The sequence below is a fragment of the Coregonus clupeaformis genome, unplaced genomic scaffold, assembly GCF_020615455.1.
Source record: "Coregonus clupeaformis isolate EN_2021a unplaced genomic scaffold, ASM2061545v1 scaf1050, whole genome shotgun sequence".
Classification (NCBI taxonomy): Eukaryota; Metazoa; Chordata; class Actinopteri; order Salmoniformes; family Salmonidae; genus Coregonus; species Coregonus clupeaformis.
Window position 1 is genome coordinate 16,716 of NW_025534504.1, and position 23,934 is coordinate 40,649.

The following is a 23,934-nucleotide window of genomic DNA, read 5'->3' on the forward strand; positions in this document are numbered from 1 at the left end:
TGGAGTGAACATGATGACTTTATTTATAAAGCAACCACGTAAAAAAACAACAAATGACGATAATGAAGTCCTCAGTGACACGACTGAACACGGAACAATAACCCACAAAACACAGGAGAAAACACACAGAATATATATGGCTCCCAATCAGAGATAACGAGCCGACAGCTGACACTCGTTACCTCCGATTGGGAGTCATTAACCAATCACCAAAAACACAAACAAATGAAACTCACCCAACCCAACACCACCAAATGAAATACACCCTGGCTCTACCACACAGTCCTTGGAGCCAGAGTGTGACAGTACCCCCCCCTAAAGGTGCGTACTCCGGGCGCACCAGCATACCGTCTAGGGGAGGGTCTGGGTGGCGTCTGTCCCCGGTGGCGGCTCTGGCCCCGGTCGTGATCCCCCACCCCACGCAGTCACAACCTGCTTCGGTAGCCTCCTCCCAATGACCACCCTCCAACTAACCCCACCTGGACTAAGGGGCAACACCGGACTAAGGGGCAGCATCGGACTAAGGGGCAGTACCGGGCTCACGGGGCAGTACCGGACTAAGGGGCAGTACCGGACTAAGGGGCAGTACCAGGCTAGGGACAGCACCAGGATAAGGGACAGCACCAGGATAAGGGAGCAACACCGAGCTAAGGGGGCGCACCTGACTAAATGGCGGATCCTGGCTGGCTGGCTCATGGCTGGCTGACGGATCAGGCTGCTCTGTCGACTGACGGATCTGGCTGATCCGTCTGGCGAAGGCTCTGGCTGATCCTGTCTGGCAGAAGGCTCTGGCTGATCCTGTCTGGCAGAAGGCTCTGGCTGATCCTGTCTGGCGGAAGGCTCTGGCTGATCCTGTCTGGCGGAAGGCTCTGGCTGATCCTGTCTGGCGGAAGGCTCTGGCTGATCCTGTCTGGCAGGCGGCTCTGGCTGATCCTGTCTGGCGGAAGGCTCCTGACGGCGTTGGGCAGACGGGCAGTTCAGACGGCGTTGGGCAGACGGACAGTTCAGGCCCCGTTGGGCAGACGGCAGACTCTGGCCGTCTGAGGCGATCGAGGCCTGGTGCGTGGTGCCGGAACAGGAGGTACCGGGCTGAGGACACGCATCTCAGGGCTAGTGCGGGGAGAAGCAACAGGGCATGCTGGACCCTGGGGACGCACCGTAGGCCTGATGCGTGGTGCCGGAACTGGAGGTACCGGGCTGAGGACACGCATCTCAGGGCTAGTGCGGGAAGCAGCAACAGGGCATGCTTGGCCCTGGGGACGCACCGTAGGCCTGATGCGTGGTGCCGGAACTGGAGGTACCGGGCTGAGGACCCGCATCTCAGGGCTAGTGCGGGGAGTCGGAACAGGGCATGCTGGACCCTGGGGACTCCCATAACGCCTAGTGCGGGGAGCCGGAACAGGGCATGCTGGACCCTGGGGACTCACCTCACGCCTAGTGCGGAGAGCAGGAACAGGCCGGGCGGGGCTGGCGACGCGCACCGTATCCCTGGTGCAGTGGCGGAACAGGCCGGGCCGGGCTGGCGGCGCACCGTATCCCTGGTGCGTGGGTAGGAACAGGCCGGGCTGGGCTGGCGGCGCACCGATCCTGGTGCGTGGAGTAGGAACAGGCCGGGCTGGGCTGGCGGCGCACCGTATCCCTGGTGCGTGGAGTAGGAACAGGCCGGGCTGAGCTGGCGACGCGCACCGCATACTTGGTGCGTATGGCAGGAACAGGCCGAACCGGGCTGGCGACGCGCACCTTACACTTAGTGCGGGGACCGGGAACAGGCCAGTACCGTACAGGGGAACACACACTACTGGCTGCACCTCGGGACTAGGAACGGGCCGGACCGAACTGGTTACACACCCCAGTACCTCACGCCGTGCCTCAACACCTTCCTTCCCTGCTTTACCCAGTAGCCCCCTTGACCTGGTAGCCCACTGAATCCGTCCCTTCTCTGCCTCCGTCAGCCCCCTTAACCTGGCAGCCCTCTGACTCTGCCTTGTGGCAGCCTCCTGCTGCTCCGTCGCCCAAGCCATGTGCCCCCCCAAAAATTTCTTGGGGTTGCCTCTCGTCCTTCCGGCGCGATGATGGCCCCTGCTGATGCCGTTGCTCCTCTCGCCGTCGCCTCTCCACCGTCTCGCTCCAAGGACGGCGATCCATCCCATCGAGGATCTCCTCCCAAGTCCAGGACCCTTTTCCTTCCACCAGTTCCTTCCATGTCCAGACCCTTTGTTCCTGGACGCTGCTTTGGTTCCTTTATGGTGGGTTATTCTGTCACGATCGTCGGAAGGAGCGGACCAATACGCAGCGCGTGGAGTAACATGATGACTTTATTTATAAAGCAACCACGTAAAAAACAACAAATGACGATAATGAAGTCCTCAGTGACACGACTGAACACGGAACAATAACCCACAAAACACAGGAGAAAACACACAGAATATATATGGCTCCCAATCAGAGATAACGAGCCGACAGCTGACACTCGTTACCTCCGATTGGGAGTCATTAACCAATCACCAAAAACACAAACAAATGAAACTCACCCAACCCAACACCACCAAATGAAATACACCCTGGCTCTACCACACAGTCCTTGGAGCCAGAGTGTGACAGTGTCCTTTCATTTAGTCTAATTATGATAGGGAAAATGTTGGCTATTTCAAAATAAAATACCATATGTTGAGATGACTGTATAGGTTATTATACTAAAAATATATCCGAGGTTCAACGTTAGGCAAGGGCATCTTTTAAAACTATTTTTATACTCACCTCATGTCTTGGTAATATAAATGAGAATGTAGTCCATTTTGTTTTTAAATCAGCATTTGTCCGTCTCTCCCATTGTTCCCATTTCCAATCAAGAAATATGCTCGAGATATTCATTTACATTTTTACATTTTTAGTCATTTAGCAGACACTCTTATCCAGAGCGACTTACAGATAGTGAGTGCATACATTTTTCATACTGGCCCCCCGTGCGAATCAAACCCACAACCTTGGCGTTGCAAGCGCCATGCTCTACCAACTGAGCTTTCAGCCAATCAACATTCAGAACTCGATTTATAAATAGCTATATAACTTCAATGTACAAATAACAATGTGCAATGTGCTTACTCTCCATCATTTAGTGTTTTACACAATTACAAAATGTGTAACAAGGTTTTGCTGTCTTTGAAGCACACAAAGAGAGACTGAACTGACACAATGTTGAATGCTGAATGCTGAATATTCACAATGTTGTAAAGTACTGCCCTACCCTGGCTGGTGAGGACACTCAGGTGAAGCCATCGAATAAAATGAATAAAGCTTTTTAGCTTTTGAGCCTGTTTAAAAAATGCTATAAGTCTAAATTATTAGCCTGTATAGTTTGGACTATCCTTTTCGTAATGTATGAGACATCAAAACATTCTAGAAAAACCTGGCATGCTAGCACAACAGCTGTTCACTTTACTGTCATTCAGAAAATTATTTTCTGAATCAGTTCATGATTGCTGAAACACGGTTCAATGTCTAATTTCACAGATAAATGCTTATTATATTAATAGGCAAACAGCACTGCCATTAAGACAAGGAACGAAAAGTGTTTATGTCACACGATTTTGGGCAAGTAAAATGTTATTAGAATGTATTAAAATGTTACATTCCCATGACACCCAAAATACATACTTAAATGTAAAATAATAATAGGCACACAAACTAAAGAAGACTATTTTAGTATTTTATTAAATTAAGATTCTCACCAAGACAGGCAGCCAGTTCAGACAGACAAACAGTGCAGTAGGCTATACAGTGCCTTCAGAAAGTATTCAGACCCCTTGACCTTTTCCACATTTTGTTACGTTACATCCTTATTCTAAAATGGATAAAATAAAAACATTTCCTTAGCAATCTATTCACAATTCCCCATAATGACAAAGCAAAAACAGGTTCTTAGACATTTTTGCTAATAATATACAGTGGGGAAAAAAAGTATTTAGTCAGCCACCAATTGTGCAAGTTCTCCCACTTAAAAAGATGAGAGAGGCCTGTAATTTTCATCATAGGTACACATCAACTATGACAGACAAATTGAGGAAAAAAAATCCAGAAAATCACATTGTAGGATTTTTAATGAATTTATTTGCAAACTATGGTGGAAAATAAGTATTTGGTCAATAACAAAAGTTTCTCAATACTTTGTTATATACCCTTTGTTGGCAATGACACAGGTCAAACGTTTTCTGTAAGTCTTCACAAGTTTTTCACACACTGTTGCTGGTATTTTGGCCCATTCCTCCATGCAGATCTCCTCTAGAGCAGTGATGTTTTGGGGCTGTTGCTGGGCAACATGGACTTTCAACTCCCTCCAAAGATTTTCTATGGGGTTGAGATCAGTATAGCCTAACCCTCCAACTTGATTGGAGTCCACCTGTGGTACACCTGTCTAAGGTCCCACAGTTGACAGTGCATGTCAGAGCAAAAACCAAGCCATGAGGTCGAAGGAATTGTCCGTAGAGCTCTGAGACAGGATTGTGTTGAGGCACAGATCTGGGGAAGGGTACCAAAACATTTCTGCAGCATTGAAGGTCCCCAAGAACACAGTGGCCTCCATGATTCTTAAATGGAAGAAGTTTGGAACCACGAAGACTCTTCCTAGAGCTGGCCGCCCGGCCAAACTGAGCAATCGGGGGAGAAGGGCCTTGGTCAGGGAGGTGACCATGAATCCGATGGTCACTCTGACAGAGCTCTAGAGTTCCTCTGTGGAGATGGGAGAAACTTTCAGAAGGATAACCATCTCTGCAGCACTCCACCAATCAGGCCTTTATGGTATCAGCCCTGTGTAGCTCAGTTGGTAAAGCATGGCGCTTACAACGCCAGGGTTGTGGGTTCGTTTCCCACGGGGGGCCAGTATGAAAATGTATGCACTCACTAACTGTAAGATGCTCTGGATAAGAGCGTCTGCTAAATGACTAAAATGTAAATGTAATGGTAGAGTGGCCAGACGGAAACCACTCCTCAGTAAAAGGCACATGACAGCTTGCTTGGAGTTTGCCAAAAGGCACCTAAAATTCTCAAACCATGAGAAACAATATTCTCTGGTCTGATGAAACCAAGATTGAACTATTTTGCCTGAATGCCAAGCGTCACGTCTGGAGGAAACCTGGCACCATCCCTATGGTGAAACATTGTGGTGGCAGGGACTGGGAGACTAATCAGGATCGAGGCAAAGATGAACGGAGCAAAGTACAGAGAGAAAACCTGCTCAGGACCTCAGACTGGGGTAAAGATTCACCTTCCAAAGGACAACGACCCTAAGCACACAGCCAAGACAACGCAGGAGTGGCTTCTGTAAAAGTCTCTGAAAATCCTTGAGTGGCCCAGCCAGAGCCGGACTTGAACCCGATCAAACATCTCTGGGGAGACCTGAAAATAGCTGTTTAGCAATGCTCCCCATCCAACCTGACAGAGCTTGAGAGGATCTGCAGAGAAGAATGGGAGAAACTCCCCAAATACAGGTGTGCCAAGCTTGTAGCGTCATACCCAAGAAGACTCGAGGCTGTAATCGCTTCCAAAGGTTTTTCAACAAAGTACTGATTAAAGGGTCTGAATAATTACGTAAATGTCATATTTCAGTTTTTTATTTTTAATAATTAGAAAAAATGTCTAAAAACCTGTTTTTGCTTTGTCATTATGGGGTATTGTGTGTAGAGTTATGAGGGGGGGAAAACTATTTAATCAATTTTAGAATAAGACTGTAAACTAACAAAATGTGGAAAAAGTCAAGGGGTCTGAATACTTTCCGAAGGCACTCGGATTGCACAAGAAGAGTATAAGCTATTTTAAGAGATTTAGGAGAATGCATGCAAATGTATGCTGCTAATGAACAATAACTAGGCCCAATTGATTGCTTTTGAAACTATCCTCTTTGAACTGCCGGATATGAATAAATGTGTTGGATGGACGGCTTCGATAGTCCAGCAATCTAATTGCATGTCATTCATATGATAATAATCCAAAAATTATTCTTAAAAAGATTGTGCACCGCTACCCTCTGCATGATTATTCTTAGAGGAGGTCAGAGAATGCTTCAGTGGAACCCGAATGTATCCTCTCTGTGTGTGGAAATAATATCCTGCCGCATGAAGGCTACACCTACAGACGGGAACGACAGACAGCAAATAAGTCCTTCTGGAAGTGCACCGAATATCATATTTTCGAAATGCCGAAGTCGCATAACCATGAATGATGAGATTATCTGGATACCCGGTTCTTTCAGCGCCCAGAACATCAACTGGAGGACCCCCTGACATACTTTCAGGCAACATCGGTTGGGGAGACGGTCGGACTCATTGGAAGAAAGACAATGTTTCCCATAGGTATGTCTTGTTTAACATATTAAGGGCTTTATTATTCTTATTATTGATGACAGCATGCCCAAGGCCAATAACATGGTTGCTAATCTGCTTCTATCTCTTTTTTTCTGAATTATGGAGCTGTTACGATGCTGTCCTGCAAGAGTTGGCAAAGACCAACAACGGAGTGGAGAGCTGGCATTGAACATTTTGGGCGAATCTTGTCGCTACCCACCCCACCATTTGGAAGTTCATTGAGGCATTGTAACGACAGCAGCAAAGAGGTGAAATGACAATGGAGCAGCAACTTGCTGGCGTTCCACCGCCATGGCAAGACGCCGCTACCGCAAGCAAGAAAAGGATCTGAAGTCTCTGGTTGAGAAGTAGCCTACACCACGACTCAACGGCTGGAGTCTTACCTGAAGAGTGTTGCCTACACTTTCAAGTTGCAGTTGTGAATACTCCAAAATCCATCTGAGAAAAATGCCTACTACCTAGCCTACTTGGACACTTATCAATTTCAACCCTTTCAATGACTCCAAAATCCTTATGAGGCCAGAACACTAAGCACTTTCTTGAACGATTTGTTAGCGAACTTGTTTTTATGGCACTGCATTGTCATGTAGCATACTCTTGTATTTTTGGGTTATTTGAAATAAATGTTTTAGGCCGACTTATTTTCGCCCCATAATGTTTTGTATTTTGCCAAGCATTTTTGTTGATAAATAAATGGTTTATAGTGAATGGTTGGTGTTAATAGATGGTGTAAAAACGAGATAAAACGAAAATACATTATTTAAAACGAAAATACATTGTAGAAACTAGATATACAGTGGCTTGTGAAAGTATTCACCCCCCTTGGCATTTTTACTATTTTGTTGCCTTACAACCTATAATTAAAATTGATTTTGGGGGGTTTGTATCATTTGATTTACACAACATGCCTACCACTTTGAAGATGCAAAATATTTACAAAAAAACAGAAAACTTGAGCGTGCATATCTATTAACCCCACCAAATTCAATACTTTGTAGAGCCACTTTTTGCAGCAATTACAGCATCAAGTCTCTTGGGGTATGTCTCTATAAGCTTTGCACATCTAGCCACTGGGATTTTTGCCCGTTCTTCAAGGCAAAACTGCTCCAGTTCCTTCAAGTTGGATGGGTTCCGCTGGTGTACAGCAATCTTTAAGTCATACCACAGATTCTCAATTGTATTGAGGTCTGGGCTTTGGCCATTCCAAGACATTTAAATGTTTCCCCTTAAACCACTCAAGTGTTGCTTTAGCAGTATGCTTAGGGTCATTGTCCTGCTGGAAGGTGAACCTCAGTCCCAGTCTCAAATTCTGGAAGACTGAAACAGGTTTCCCTCAAGAATTTCCCTGTATTTAGCGCCATCCATCATTTTTTCAATTCTGGCCAGTTTCCCCGTCCCTACCGATGAAAAACATCCCCACAGCAAGATGCTGCCACCACCATGCTTCACTGTGGGGATGGTGTTCTCGGGGTGATGAGAGGTGTTGGGTTTGCGCCAGACATAGCGTTTTCCTTGATGGCCAAAAAGCTCAATTTTAGTCTCATCTGACCAGAGTACCTTCTTCCATGTGTTTGGGGAGTCTCCCACATGCCTTTTGGCAAACACCAAATGTGTTTGCTTATTTTTTTCTTTAAGCAATGGCTTTTTTCTGGCCACTCTTCCTACGGACAGATACTCCAATCTCCGCTGCAGAGCAGATCTTATTTAGGGGCTTCATAGCAAAGGGGGTGAATACATATGCACGCACCACTTTTCCGTTATTTATTTGTTCAAATTTTTTGGAACAAGTTATTTTTTTCATTTCACTTCACCAATTTGGACTATTTTGTGTATGTCCATTAAATGAAATCCAAATAAAAATCCATTTAAATTATAGGTTGTAATGCAACAAAATAGGGGGATGAATACTTTTGCAAGGCACTGTAGGCCTTGATATAGTATAGGCTGTTTTTAGCCTTCAGCCTTTATATAACCATATGAATGAATTGATATACACTCAGTGGTCAGTTTATTAGGTACACCCAACTAGTACTGGGTCGACCCCCCATTGCTTACACCAAACCCTGACTCTGCCATCAGCATGATGCAACAGGAACTGGGATTTGTCGGACCAGGCGATGTTTTTCCACTCCTCAATTGTCCAGTGTTGGTGATCGCGTGCCCACTGGAGCCGCTTCTTTTTGTTTTTAGCTAATAGGAGTGGAACCCAGTGTGATCGTCTGCTACAATAGCCCATCCGTGACGAGGACTGACGAGTTGTGCGTTCCGAGATGCTGTTCTGCACACCACTGTAGTACTGCGCCGTTATTTGCCTGTTAACCTACACAACATTGTTTCACATTCTTTAATAGCAGACTCATAAACACACTCACGCAATAGGCTAGAGCGCAGGCTGTACAGCGCGCTGCATACTTCCCCGGTGCGTCACAGGTTCCCCAGGAAACTCAACCTATTGTAGCCTCAAGTGGAGAAAGTAGTGTTGGGTAAAATATAATGCGTTGCTGTAGTGCTTCGGATGAATAGAATACTTACTGGGAGTGCAACACCTCCCTCCTCCTCTCTCTCACTCATCTTCTTGTTGTTGCTGTTTGGTCTGATTGGGCAGATATGATTTGACATTATAGCATTCCTGTTTCTCCATGGGTTAGGGGACATAAAGATAGCATGAAGGAAAGACATATGTACATTGTGTCAACACAAGTGTCTTATCAATTCCCAAATGACTTTACATATACTGTATTAGTTAGCTACACATGTATTATTGATCATTCATAGAGAATACAGAGGTTCTCTCGTTGTGCTGGTTGGCCCTGGTATTTAGGATTAGTATTTATTCCGCTGTGTTTTTCCGCTAGAAAAGCCAGGTTTAGAAGCCTCCCTCGGTTAATTTTACTTTCATACTCTACTGTATATATTACAGATAAGGAATCTGTGTTTATCTGTGTGTGTTGAGAAGACGGGGAGCTCTGTCTTTCCCCTTGCATTCACATACAGTAGGATCTCATTTTGTACCTCAGCCCATCTATATTGAACTGTTATTTTCCATAGAACTGGGATATTACTTTCTATTCTCACTTTCTCCTTCGTATAATTTTTTATTAGTCTGTTTTTATACATTAATTTATAAGTTTACCTTAACCACAGACTCATACTTTACTGAAGGGATAAATGAAAATCAGATGAGACATGACCTTGTTTATTCCACTAAATTAACTTTATTGAAAAGTGTTTGTGTGTCTAACTCCCCTGCTGATTGCATTGAGGGGAGGCGTTCTCTCACTCGCACACACTGGAGCTCTGTTACCTACCGGGCAACACACACAAACACTGGCAATTATTAGGCTTTGGCTCTGGCTCCTCCACTGTAATTAGGCAATGTGGCTCTAATAAGGATGATATGAACCCAAGGCATGTTACACTGGGACTGTGGAGATTTAATGTTGATGCAGGGAGTCAGGAAGCAGGTGCAGTTAGTGAGTTGAATATTAACGAACATAGAACGATACAAAACAAGCAAAACATCTGACAAGGAAACATAACCAATACTGCCTGATAACTAATAACAAAAGAGTGTTATATAAAGGCTAAGTAATCTAAGGTCTCCTCTTGGTCCAGCCTGGCTAGATCCCTCTAGCTCCCTCTCGCTCCCTCTCGCTCCCTCTCGCTCCCTCTCGCTCCCTCTCGCTCCCTCTAGCTCCCTCTCGCTCCCTCTAGCTCCCTCTCGCTCCCTCTCGCTCCCTCTCGCTCCCTCTAGCTCCCTCTCGCTCCCTCTCGCTCCCTCTCGCTCCCTCTAGCTCCCTCTCGCTCCCTCTAGCTCCCTCTAGCTCCCTCTCGCTCCCTCTCGCTCCCTCTAGCTCCCTCTAGCTCCCTCTCGCTCCCTCTCGCTCCCTCTCGCTCCCTCTAGCTCCCTCTCGCTCCCTCTCGCTCCCTCTAGCTCCCTCTAGCTCCCTCTCGCTCCCTCTAGCTCCCTCTCGCTCCCTCTAGCTCCCTCTAGCTCCCTCTCGCTCCCTCTAGCTCCCTCTCGCTCCCTCTCGCTCCCTCTAGCTCCTCCTCGCTCCCTCTCGCTCCCTCTCGCTCCTCTCGCTCCCTCTCGCTCCCTCTAGCTCCCTCTCGCTCCCTCTCGCTCCCTCTAGCTCCCTCTCGCTCCCTCTCGCTCCCTCTAGCTCCCTCTAGCTCCCTCTAGCTCCCTCTCGCTCCCTCTCGCTCCCTCTAGCTCCCTCTCGCTCCCTCTAGCTCCCTCTCGCTCCCTCTCGCTCCCTCTAGCTCCCTCTAGCTCCCTCTCGCTCCCTCTCGCTCCCTCTCGCTCCCTCTCGCTCCCTCTAGCTCCCTCTCGCTCCCTCTCGCTCCCTCTAGCTCCCTCTCGCTCCCTCTCGCTCCCTCTAGCTCCCTCTAGCTCCCTCTAGCTCCCTCTCGCTCCCTCTCGCTCCCTCTAGCTCCCTCTCGCTCCCTCTCGCTCCCTCTAGCTCCCTCTCGCTCCCTCTCGCTCCCTCTAGCTCCCTCTAGCTCCCTCTAGCTCCCTCTGGCTCCCTCTCGCTCCCTCTAGCTCCCTCTCGCTCCCTCTAGCTCCCTCTCGCTCCCTCTCGCTCCCTCTCGCTCCCTCTAGCTCCCTCTAGCTCCCTCTCGCTCCCTCTCGCTCCCTCTAGCTCCCTCTCGCTCCCTCTAGCTCCCTCTCGCTCCCTCTCGCTCCCTCTCGCTCCCTCTAGCTCCCTCTCGCTCCCTCTAGCTCCCTCTCGCTCCCTCTAGCTCCCTCTCGCTCCCTCTAGCTCACTCTAGCTCCCTCTCGCTCCCTCTAGCTCCCTCTAGCTCCCTCTCGCTCCCTCTCGCTCCCTCTAGCTCCCTCTCGCTCCCTCTCACTACTCCTAAATTGGTTTAATTTGAAATGGCTGTGCGTCCTCCATCCAAACACACAGACCCAATAATTCTATGCAAATCAGTTCCTAGTTGGACTGTGAGCCAATTTGATATACCCACCGCACCAGTAACATTTTCACTTAGTAAAGTTTGAAGTTGTTGTTCTTTTTTTAAATCAATGTGTCAGTCAGGAAGTTTGGGAAACATAAACAGTGTGGAACTGGCTGCTGTTTTAATGGAAGACAGCTGCATCTGTTCTCACTGAAGGAACCTGTGACTAGATTACAGAGGAACACAGAAATCTTCACTGAGCCTAATTGTACACACAGAGGAAAACACAGACATTTGGTGTCCTGTGAAATGTCTACTTGTATAGCATTGCCAACAGAAATATGTGAACATACAATCACATTACCAGCGTAATCGGTTTAGAAATGCGGTTTCATTGCAGGATGAATGACAGAAGATCCTCTCATCTCACATAATGGTTTTAAACCAAAACGTACAATAAAAAGGATTAGCTTGTCTCTGGGTTGAACAACTGCAAGCTGAAATATAAACTTCTGTTCACAGCCAAAGACAGCGTAATGGAGAGTGTTAAGGCATTAAAACACTGTTCCTTAATAAGCTTGGAAATATGAAATACAGCAGATGATTTGGTTAGAATAATTGTCTTTGACAGAGATTAGATGGTGGAAATAGAGAGAGAGAAATAGAGAGAGAAAGACAGAACGATAGAGGGAGAGAGAGCGAAGGAAATAGAGAGAGAGGTAGGGAAGAAGAGGAAAGAGAGTAAGAGTGTGATGTAGGGAGAGAGAGAAATAGAGAGAGGGAGAGAGAGCGTGTAAATCAGAGTTATGAATGCGCACTGCTACCCGGATCCAATAACCCCTTATTTGAATGAGAATGAAAAGCGACTGAGGTGCCATATTGAATTTCCTGTTGCAATTACGTGACCACTTGGCCCTGAAGGCTATTAGTAATCCAAGGGAGACTCCGGCCTGCCCAGGGCGAGCTGGGGAGACTGCCATACTATTGTCACAGTGAGAGATTAGGGTTGGGAGATCAGATTTTATATTTCTATGTATTAAGGGAACCTAGCAGCAGACTAGCATGTGTTGAGAATGTGATTGAGACTGGTTATTGTCAGTGGAAATTGATTTGGATAGGACCAGAGATGTTGACTAGAATAGTCAGTAGGGCTTTTCAGGACTGAGTGTCATGCGATACAGAGCTCAAGACGGAGTTGTGGGGCTTGTGTGTGTGTGTGTGTGTGTGCGTGTGCGTGTGCGTGTGTGTGTGTGTGAGCGAGAGAGAGTGTGTGTGCATGCGTGTGTGTTTGTTTGTGTGTGTGTACCCTCAGTTGCCCTCAGAATAAGGTCAAATCTCCCTCTCCCCTCTCACTCCATCCTCACCCATTACCCCTCTTCCATCTATCCCTTCATCCTCTCCTTCATGTCTTACTGTTTTCTCTACTGTAGCCAAGTTGTCGATGCTGGAGAGTAGTAACTGCATCTGTAGGACACCATGCAACATGACGCGCTACAACAAGGAGCTGTCCATGGTCAAGATCCCCAGTAAGACCTCAGCACGCTACCTGGAAAAGAAGTTCAACCGCTCTGAGAAATACATCACGTAAGTACCTGCCTATAGGAGGCTCCAGACGAACAGATGAATGCAGTAGAAGGACAAATCTAATATACATCAGCCTACAGTATCACATATATAGTATGTAGTAATAGCAAGGAGTGTGTGGGTGGAAAGTGAAGAATTACAGTGAGATGTCTTTGACGCTCAGACTAATGGGAAAGGGAACTGGAAGCCTGGTATTGTTATCATGTAATGGGATTTTGATGATAATAACAATAGGCATTCTCAAGTGGATGCAGTCATCAGTTGAGATGCTACTCTACTAATGATATTGTATGGGACATATGGTTCAGTGTACAAGAATAAGTACCCTTACTTATGGCAATTGATAATAAGACTATTGATACAGTAGGTATTGATTATGTATATGGCCTGTATGTCTATTTCCCCATTGACAGAAAGATAAACAAACTTTGAAAAGACTGATGGTTAATTTAACTTTCATTAAAAAAAGAAGAAAAGACTGATGGCCTGAAGAATGACTGATGACTGAGGAAAATATCAAGAAAAATGTGTTGTCGTCTCTTTAACATGATTGAAGTGTTATCTGATCTTATCGATGTCTCTCTCTTTCAGGGATAACATCCTGGTCCTGGACGTGTTCTTTGAGGCCTTGAACTATGAGACCATCGAGCAGAAGAAAGCCTACGAGGTGGCAGGCTTACTGGGTATACCTACCTATCTTCTTTCTCTCTCTCTCAATTTCAATTCAATTTCAATTTAAGGGCTTTATTGGCATGGGAAACGTGTGTTAACATTGCCAAAGCAAGTGAAGTAGATAGTAAACAAAAGTGAAATAAACAATAAATATTAACAGTAAACATTACACTCAGAAGTTTCAAAATAATAAAGACATTTCAAATGTCATATTATGTATATATACAGTGTTGTAACAATGTGCAAATAGTTAAAGTACAAATGGGAAAATAAATAAACATAAATATGGGTTGTATTTACAATGGTGTTTGTTCTTCACTGGTTGCCCTTTTCTTGTGGCAACAGGTCACAAATCTTGCAGCTGTGATGGCACACTGTGGTTTTTCACCCAGTAGATAAGGGAGTTTATCAAAATTGGGTTTGTTTTCGAATTCTTTGTGGATCGCTGTAATCTGAGGGAAATATGTGTCTCTAATATGGGGGTCTCTCTCTATCTCTCTCTCTCTCTCTCTCTCTCTCTCTCGTTGGTCTTCCAGGTGATATAGGTGGTCAAATGGGTATTTTCATCAGGGCCAGCATCCTCAGCATCCTTTCCCAATTTGTCAAATATAAGATTTTAATTTCTGTAACAATTTGATTGATTTCCCTGTGTGTTTGAATAATAGGGTTGTTTAGTGTTTTTAACAGCTGACACAGTGGACTCTTTTCAGGGTTCAGCTCTTGGGTTTCCAGTGCTTTCTCTATCTCTCTCGCTCACTCACTCACTCACTCACTCACTCACTCACTCTCTCACTGTGTGTTGTTGGTCTTCCAGGTGATATAGGTGGTCAGATGGGTCTTTTCATCGGGGCCAGCATCCTCACCATCCTGGAGCTATTTGACTACGCCTATGAGGTCAGACATAGAGCACACACACACCACGTAGAAACTTCCAAAGACACACACACCTTACTGAGATACACACATTCTCACAAACACATTATCAAACACTCTCACAGACAGTTATGTTTGGCGAAAGTAATAATAACAACAAAATGAATAACAATGAATATCAGAGACAACACTGTCTAATAGGTTACACACACATTTCTCCACAGACTCAAGGCCAATCATACACACACATATTCACATTCACATTTAAATTGTTGAGACAAAAGCCTTGCCATATATCAGACTGGCTGGGCTGAGTGATTGAGGTGCGTGATCAGTCCTTTTCATTAAGTCAGCTCAGCCGTCGGTCTCTCGCTCCTACTGCTTTGGTCTGCTTGGAGCTCTGCCAAGTACAAACCAGTCATTCTGTGCCCTCAGGGCTTTAGAAATACACATGAAAAGTACTTATTTTCTAACCTTTCTCATGTTTTAATGGGGAGCCTGGGTGGGGGGTTTTGTCGCAGAAAGAGAGAGCTGCTGCTCTGGTTGTGGTTTTAATGACCGCCACTAAAATAACAGCCAAGGTGACGTTTGGCCTTGAGTCAGGATATTATTACATATCCTGATGCCTAGTCACTTTACCCTGCCTTCATGTACATATCTACCTCAAATACCTGGTACCCCTGCACAGTGATCTGGTTCTGGTACTCCCTGTACGTAGCTCCATTCTTGTGTATTTTATTCCTCTTGTGTTACTAGTTTTCTTTTTATTATTATATTTTAACTCTGCATCGTTGGGAAGGGCTCATAAGCAAGCATTTCACGGTAAAGTCTACACCCACTGTATTATTTATGGTGCCAATTATAACAGTTAAAATGCACCTTAAACTTAATTGGTCATAAGTTACCACAGCGTGTAAAAACCACACTTCATTAACCATTTTGTGGAGATACTGTGTATGTCTTTTTGACCCTGATAATGTGTGTTACATATGTGTGTTGTCAGGTGGTGAAGGACAAGTTGCTGGACCTACTGAGCCGAGACGACGAGGAGGAGAGCCACGGAGAGGACGTGGTGAGGTCATCAGTTTAATCACATGACAAACTGTCACACTGTTTGGAAAATGTTTTATATTGTATTTGTGGCTTAGCATCCAGCCAAACATCAAGATGATTTATGTTGTTCTGTGCCAGACAGCTATCCCAATGTAATTCTACAGTGATTGACAAGAAAGGAGATGAGATCTCTCCTACTGAATCGTGCCAAAACGTCACTCAGTGTATTTTTATTTTACCTTTATTTTACCAGGTAAGTTGAATGAGAACACATTCTCATATACAGCAATGACCTGGGGAATAGTTACAGGGGAGATGAATGAGCCAATTGGATGGCCATGATGGTATGAGGGCCAGATTGGGTATTTAGCCAGGACACCAGGGTTAACACCCCTACTCTTACGATAAGTGCTATAGGATCTTTAGTGACCACAGAGAGTCATGACACCCGTTTAACTTCGCATCCGAAAGATGGCACTCTACACAGGGCAATGTCCCCAATCACTGCCCTGAGGCATTGGGATCTTTTTTTAGACCAGAGGAAAGAGTACCTCCTACTGGCCCTCCAACACCACTTCCAGCAGCATCTGGACCAACCTTGCTTAGCTTCAGTGGCAAGCCAGCAGTGGGATGCAGGGTAGACCTCTGTGCATGTGTATAAGTGTATTACATGCATATGTGTGTGTCACCCTACCTCAGAGTTCCTGTGACCCGGTGGCGAACCACTCAGAGGCCATCAGCCACACGGTGAGCATCCCCCTGCAGACCACCCTGGGCACACTGGAGGAGATCGCCTGCTGAGCCCCCAGCCCAGCTCCACACACACACCAGGCCAGGCCACTGTGAGCCACCACCTCACGGGGAGCCAGCAAGCAGCAGCCTCTTCCACAGGCTAGCAGGACAGAATGAGAGTGACTTTGGTGGGGAGGATGTGTGGCTGGGTGGCTGGTCAGAGGAGAGGGTGGCTGGGCTAGACTGGGCCTCCCCTCCACACAGTCACTGCAGCACTAATGGGGATTAAGGAGCTGTCACCTGGACTTACTGGTGCCCTCTGTTACTGGAACTGTTACTGTTACCGTCCTGCTGGAGGAGGACAGCCGCCTCCCCTCCCTCCTCCTCATGTGCTCATCTACCTGACAACTCATAGGTCTTCTCCAGTTCACAAACAGACAGACTATACTGTAAACCTAACGGGAAGGGACTCATCTTTGTACAGGACATGTGTATTCACTAGTCATCCATCGGTCAGTACTGCCAGACATTATACCATAACAGTTACTGTGAACTGTCCAAGTTGCATGCGCCGCTTCCTCTCGGAGACGGTTTCTCTCTTTGGTGATGCTGATTGGCTGACGCTGGACTGCAGTGTTGCTTTACTGTACATTTACCCTGTCTCTCTCATTCTCTCTCTCTCTCTCTCTCTCCAATGAGACGAGGCCAGCTATAGAAATAGAATGTATAGATTGAACATGGTTCTCTATAACATATTTCATATGACACATCCATCGAAGGCAGTTCCATTTTGTTGATGCACTGTTTTCTTAGGTGGTGAGTTGTATATCTTGGGGAAGGGGTGTTGGGACTGTATTTGCATTCATATTGGAAAAACATGAGCATTCTAAAGAATCAATTCCAAAATGACTGTTTTGCATTCAGTTATTTAATTTGTTGTTTAATGCATCCGTTCTATTGATTCCACTCCTATCATTTACCACAAGGTTAGTATGCAGAGGGAAGGCAAGGTACTGAGCTGCTTCTTAACAACATATTAAACAGGTGCCATATTCCTACGTGTAAACTCTTGTAAATTATTAAACACTTGCCTCTTGGCGGCAGCGCCTCAGTGAGGTAAAAGCACTCGTTGATGACTGAGGCTGAGCCAAAACCAGAGAGGTGGAGTGTGACATTGTTTGCCTGGCAGAATACAAGCAGAGTACAAATGTCGCTCATAAATTAACATGCTGAGGAGGTTTGGTTTCATTTCAGCTGCATGATGTGGGTGTGTTGTCTGGAGAGACCTGACGGACTCCCACCTCATCAGATTTTAGATAATGGACCTGGCCATTACCTGGAGATAGCCCAGATAGAGACTATTTAAACTGAATTTCCATGATAATCACGGTTTTAATAATGGAAATAATGATTAGGATGATAATAATTGCACTGATGTAGATTCAGACGAGGGGAAATTATCTTCTGATTAATTTGAGGATACAAGGTGTGTTGTATTGTGGTGTTAATATTGGTGTTGTGGTACGAAAAACCAAAGCGGGTACAAGTGTCCTGTCCTTTCTACAGTGGACATTATTATTGAAGATGGACTTACATGAACCGACTTATGACTGGTTGACATTTTGATTTGAAGCAAATAAAGATCTGGTAACAGAGCAGGATAACACTAACACAACTGATTCAACTAATCAAGACCAACATGTAAGAACTGTCGTCTGCAGAAACGGTACCCTGCACACTCTGCAGTTTGCCGGGACTATTGTCCATCTCTGACTGAAAGACACAAGCTTTGTCAAATTGTAGGTGATTTTAAGCCAAATATTTTGTAAATAGATGATCCACTGATGATGCTCATAGCCCCCAACTAAACACATTTAATAACCAGTTAAAATCAAAATCACCAAACCATGGTTGGTGTGAGAGCCCAGGAGGTGTTGTTCTGTTCTCAAAAGTGACAAAAGACTAACCAAAGCCCTGACATGAAACGCTGACTTGTTCATCTCAAAAATAATTTGGTTTGTACTTTGTTTCTTTAATGCCCCTCCAATCTAGTGCCATCACACTAAAAGGGCCCATATTGCATCACTATGATTTAACGAGTACATCCATCCAGAGTAGCATATCAATTAGCCATGATTATTCAGACAGGCGGCAGGTAGCCTAGCGGTTAGAGTGTTGGGCCGCTAACCGAAAGGTTGCTGATTTGAATACCCAAGCCGACAAGGTGAAAACTCTGTCGATGTGCCCTTGAGTCAGGCAGCTAAACCTAATTTGTTCCAGGGGTGCCGTACTACTATGGTTGACCCTGTAAAACAACACATTTCACTGCACCTATCCGGTGTATGTGACAAAAAAATATATATATTTGTACTGTGTCATCATTATAATGTACAGTACAAGTGGGAATGAACTCCAAGTGCTTTGTGAGACTGTTTGAACTATGATTTCCTGTCTGTTGTTGACCTGCTGTGTGTAATCTAATCTCTCATGTATGGCTTAGCATGTCTCCTTTAGCAGTGATCTCCGCCATCTCCAGGGGCGGTTAATTTTTAGCGTAGTGGGCCTGTCTAACTCAATTTTTTTTCTCGCAAAATGATTATCTGACCTTGAGGAAAAATATGGACCGGTGTGGGGACCTCAAGGAAAAAAATGGGCTGGTATATTACAAATGCGAGAGCAGATTTCTGGTCCCAGTCCGCCCCTGCATCTCACCTACTGTATTGATCTGTCCATGGAGATAGGTACACTACTATAGGACACATACTGGGTCTCAGTGAAAATGCCACTGGTTGTTTCTTCTCTTTTGGTTTCTATTGTTATTGCAGGACTGCTTTTTCATTTTGTGATGTAGCATACAGTACATGTTTTTAATGTGAAACGATAAAAAAAGGTTTTTGCTGCGGTGTCCTGTCGGGTGTGCCTTTTTGTGTAGACTTATCACTCATTTCTTCATAGGTTTGAAAGAGGATCCATCGTGCAGACCACTAGCATAATACTCTGTCATACAGTACTTGTGGTTTGTGGAGAGTTGTGGGAGCTTGGGAAAATACATCAGTTGGCAGAGTGCCTTAGATTCTGACAACTCCTGCAGGAGGCCTACAGTATGTTGTGGTGTTATAAATGTAAAGGGGATATCCTATTTCACTCTGACATCTCTCCTACACAGACTTAATGTGCACTGAATTGTTCTCCCTCTCAGCTCCCAGTGATAACAACAGTCAGAACACCAGAGGAGTCCTCCAAGCAGAGCGGTACTAGTAGACAGACTCACACAGCTGAGGGAGATAATTCACTTGAAAGCCATTTTGTGCTGCTGGTCAGGTTCTATTTTGCATCAGCACACTCCAGGAACTCCTGCCAGCTATTTGCTCTGTATGTATCAAGAGCTGTGTCTGCGTCTTCCCTCTGGGTGCACTGTTGTTCCGTTAATACAAGTGTCTTATAATATTAGTGTTCATCCCCAGGATCTACAAATCATATTATTTATGGATGACAACGTCCTACAAAACAGAAATGTTATGCAGTTAATTTAACTCCCGCTGCTGATAGAGTGAATTTTGTGTGCACTTGATTTACTTGTAGAGTATTGCCAGAAAAAGCAATCTGACAGCAGACGGTGACCTGAGAATATTTGCACATTGATTAGGTTGATGGATGTGTAATTAAGGAACTTTGTTACCTGTATAGATTCTTCTCACTTAGGTTAGTGGGTAGGCAGGTTTAAAATGTGTTAGCAAAATATCTTGGTGAGAACGCACCAAGATACATGGGCAAAGATGTCAATTGAGCATACAATTTAGATTAATGCGTTCTCCTGTCATCCGCGAAACCTAGATTAGTCCGTCGGACTGCCAGATGGTTAAGCGTGATTCATCACTCCAGAGAACGTGTTTCCACTGCTTCAGTCCAATGGTGGCGAGCTTTATACCACTCCGGACGACGCTTGGCATTGCATATGGAGATCTTAGGCTTGTGTGCAGCTGCTCGGCCATGGAAGCCAATTTCATGAAGCTCCCGACAAACAGTTCTTGTGCTGATGCTGCTTCCAGAGGCAGTTTGGAACTCGGTAGTAAGTGTTGCAACCGAGGACAGACGATTTTTACACGCCACGCATTTCAGCACTCGGTGGTCCCATTCTGTGAGCTTGTGTGGCCTACCACTTTGCGGCTGAGCCGTTGCTCCTAGACAATAACAGCACTTGACCGGGGCAGCTCTAGCAGGACAGAAAATTGATTAACTGACTTGTTGGAAAGGTGGCATCCTATGACGATGCCATGTTGAAAGTCAATGAGCTCTTCAGTAAGGACATTCTACTGCCAATGTTTGTCTATAGAGATTGCATGGTTGTGTGCTCAATTTTATACACCTGTCAGCAACGGGTGTGGCTGAAATAGCCAAATCCACTCATTTGAAGGGGTGTCCACATACCGATATTGGTACCACAATAGAATTTCCTATCCGAAGACAGCTTAAGGTATCAAAGCTCTGTTTATTTCCTGTTTATCAGAATGTCTGCCATTTGTTGCCAGCTTGGGATCGAAGAAAAAGTTCAAACTTGGGTCATACTCCTGGAAATCATCCGTTATTCACATCTACACTATTTCAATTTCTCCCTGTTTGTGACTCACCTTGGCAGCAGTTCGTCCTTCATGTCTGAAACCAAAATAATTCCACTATTCAATAGAACTCACCTGTAGTTTGTCAGAATTAATGAAGGATTTGTTCATCTCATCAGGCCATGACAAATAACATCTACTATAGATAGGAACTTACCTGCCACTGGGCACAGACATTATTTCAACATCTAGTTTTGATTTACATTTGGTTGAGTTGTCAACTAATGTGAATTAAACTTGAAATCAACAAAACATTTCACCATGTCATTGTATTTAGGTTAAAAGTTGGATGCAAAAATTGAAATTCCCTTACTTTGACGACTTTTTGCAAATCCAATTAGTTTCCCACGTGGATTCAACATCATTGCATTACTTTTTTTGTTGTTGAAATAAACGAGGAAACAACGTTGATTCAACCAGTTTTTGCCCAGTGGGCAGCCACATACTGCACAATGTATTGTCTGTGCCTTTACAAACCTCTGAGACAATGAGGACTAGTTAGATAGCAGGTGCCTGGGAGACTGCTGTTGAATAGGGGGACTTGCTCTCAGCCATGACGGCGTGACTAACCAGCCAGTGCTTACAGCCACCCAGTGGTAATCAGCCTATCCCTTATTCCACCTAGCAGCTTGTTGTCTCTGACCATAGGCTAAGTCATATTTAATCACTTGTCACTCCTGTTTATTGCTTTGGAGAGCTGATCGCAAATTTAATCACAACCATAGACTTAATGGGCATCTTTATAACTAATCTTAATGAGGCCCAGGGAAATCAATGGCATTTGGTACAGGCAGCTAGCTGGGCTAATGAAGCACTCTGCTAATGAAGGACAGGGGCACCCACTTGACCGACCCCCTAGCACAGAATGATTGTCACAGTCACAGTCACTTTGCCTCAGGAACCATTTCTGCTAATGCCAACATTAGGAGGGCAATATACAAACCAACTTCAACAAAAATTCACCAATACTGGATTTTTAGGTAGGAGGGAGACTAGCTCAGTTTTTACCCGATGCACGTTGAGAACCCTACAAGCAGCAGTGAAAGGTTCAGGGCCTGATGACCTGGTTAGCAGAACTCTTTGATATTCAACATTAAGATAATGAGACATAAAACACAACCGTTTTAGTTGTTGGGTACTTCTGCCAGCTAGTGGCCATCAGTCATAATGTAATACTTACATTTATAAACCTGCTAACTGAAAGCCTCACTACATTTGCAGCCCTGACAATGGGAGAGAACGAGCAATGTACTGGTTCTACTTACATGTTGCTGTCCTTTTCACCAATATTCACATTTATTGTGCATCCCTCATTCCAACCAGTTTGCTGTAATACTCCCTCATTAGTCTCATCCCAGCTCTTGGTGAAATCCACAACAGATCTGTAAAACTCCTCCAGAGACAGAGTAGAGGCAACAACGTCAAATTCACTCTCATCGCCACCAATAGTGAAGATTACAGGCTCAAACTTTCCAATGGTGTGGTAACCATAAGCTCCAAGGCGCTCCAAGGTAGTTAGTGGACAGCATAACCTTGGGATGGGCCCTTAACAGGTACTAACAGTAGGGCCAGCTGAGCCTGTGACTGGCGTAGGGCAGGGACGTCGCTCCCTGAAGTAGTTTGTTCGTAACACTCACAAACTACCCGCTACCCAAAGAAAAAGCAACAAAGAAAGTCTTAGCAACAATGGTTTATATGCAATTATATTAATAACAAAAATTAAAACGTACGGTTACTTGCGTAACCCAGGTTCTCTGATATTATGAGTGAGATATCTCACGTGGGATTCACCCCAATCTCAGAAGCTCAAAGAACCAATTACACATGTCTGTCGGAGGTGAGCCCCTCCCTTCATTATAAGGACCAATTGCCCGCCTCTGATCATTCTCAACCATGCTGAACTTCCTCACACCTCTTGCGAGTAGGGGTATGCAGTGAGCTATCTCACTCATATCAAAGAACCTAGGTTACGTAAGTAACCTTGAGTTCTCTTTCAATGATTTGTTTTCGATATCTCACGTGGGATAGAGCCAACTCCCTTACCGCAAACATGCTCTCCGAAGCCAGGTAGTCTCAACAATCAATCCTCAGAGGCCCGACACTGAGGACAGTATGCGCCAAAGAAGGTGCAGTGATGTCAAGCCAGTAGAACCTCATAAAAGTATGAGGGGATGCCACAGGAGGTTGGTGGAACCTTGGGGAGGACAGGCTCACAGTAATGGCTGGAATGGAATGGTAATCAAACTAATCAAACACATGGTGTTCCATTCACTCCATTCCAGCCACTTATGAGCCATCCTCCCTTCAGCAGCCTCCTGTGGGGGATGCCCGACAAGCTGCATCGCAAATATCCTGTAAGGAGATGCCCATGAATAGTGCCCAAGAGGTACTGTATCCATACCTCTGGTGGAGTGAGCCCTCAGGCCCTCCAGAGGCTGTAACCCCTTGCTATTATAGGCCAATATAATAACTTCCACAATCCAATGTGATAACTGTTGATGAGAGAAGGGCCTCCCCTAGCAGGGAGGTGCCCAGGACACAAAGAGTTGTCGCTCTTGCGCAAAGCTCTCGTTCAATCCAAGTATATGCGCAATACGTGTACTGGAAGGGCGGCGGGTGGAAAGCCACAAGCTCCAAGACAAAACAAATGTAATTGCCGGTGACCTTAAGCATAAAGGCGGGGTTGGGCGACAAGGAAACCCAGGGAAAACTGTAGGCACGAATGGTGAACTGACTGTGCATGCAGCTCACTCACTGGCTTTGCGGACATAAGGGCGACCAGTAAAGTGGTCTTAGAGGAGAGATATTTCATCACACTTTCCAGCAGCTCAAAAGGCGTCTGTGAAATAGCCTCAAGCACAATAGACAGATCCCAAAATGGGGCTAAAGGCTTGGAAACTGGAAGTAAGCGACGCACCCCTTTCATGAAACAACATAACAAGGGGTGTTTTTCCACCGTGTTATTGTCGAAGCCCACGTGACAGGCCAGATAGCGGCTAGATCTTAACAGTGGAGAAAGCATTCCCTCTGTCCATACGGTTCTGCAAAAAGCATAAAACCTTGGATAAACAGCATTGGTAAGGAATTATCTGTTTTTGGTCACACCACTTCTCAAAAACGCACCACTTGTTTCCATACAGTGAGCA

At 45.4% G+C, this 23,934-nt stretch overlaps 1 protein-coding gene across 1 annotated transcript in view; it reads left to right on the forward strand.

Annotated features, from left to right (window-relative positions):
* LOC123486184 (acid-sensing ion channel 2-like) overlaps positions 1 to 19,075 on the forward strand; it is a gene marked incomplete at its 5' end in the record, with an annotated part of 31,492 nt that extends 12,417 nt beyond the window's left edge. The window contains 5 exon segments of the mRNA XM_045217405.1: positions 12,689 to 12,842; positions 13,434 to 13,525; positions 14,329 to 14,408; positions 15,391 to 15,459; positions 16,140 to 19,075. Coding sequence (XP_045073340.1) covers positions 12,689 to 12,842; positions 13,434 to 13,525; positions 14,329 to 14,408; positions 15,391 to 15,459; positions 16,140 to 16,241 — 497 coding nt within the window.
* Between the last annotated feature and the right edge of the window lie 4,859 nt (positions 19,076 to 23,934).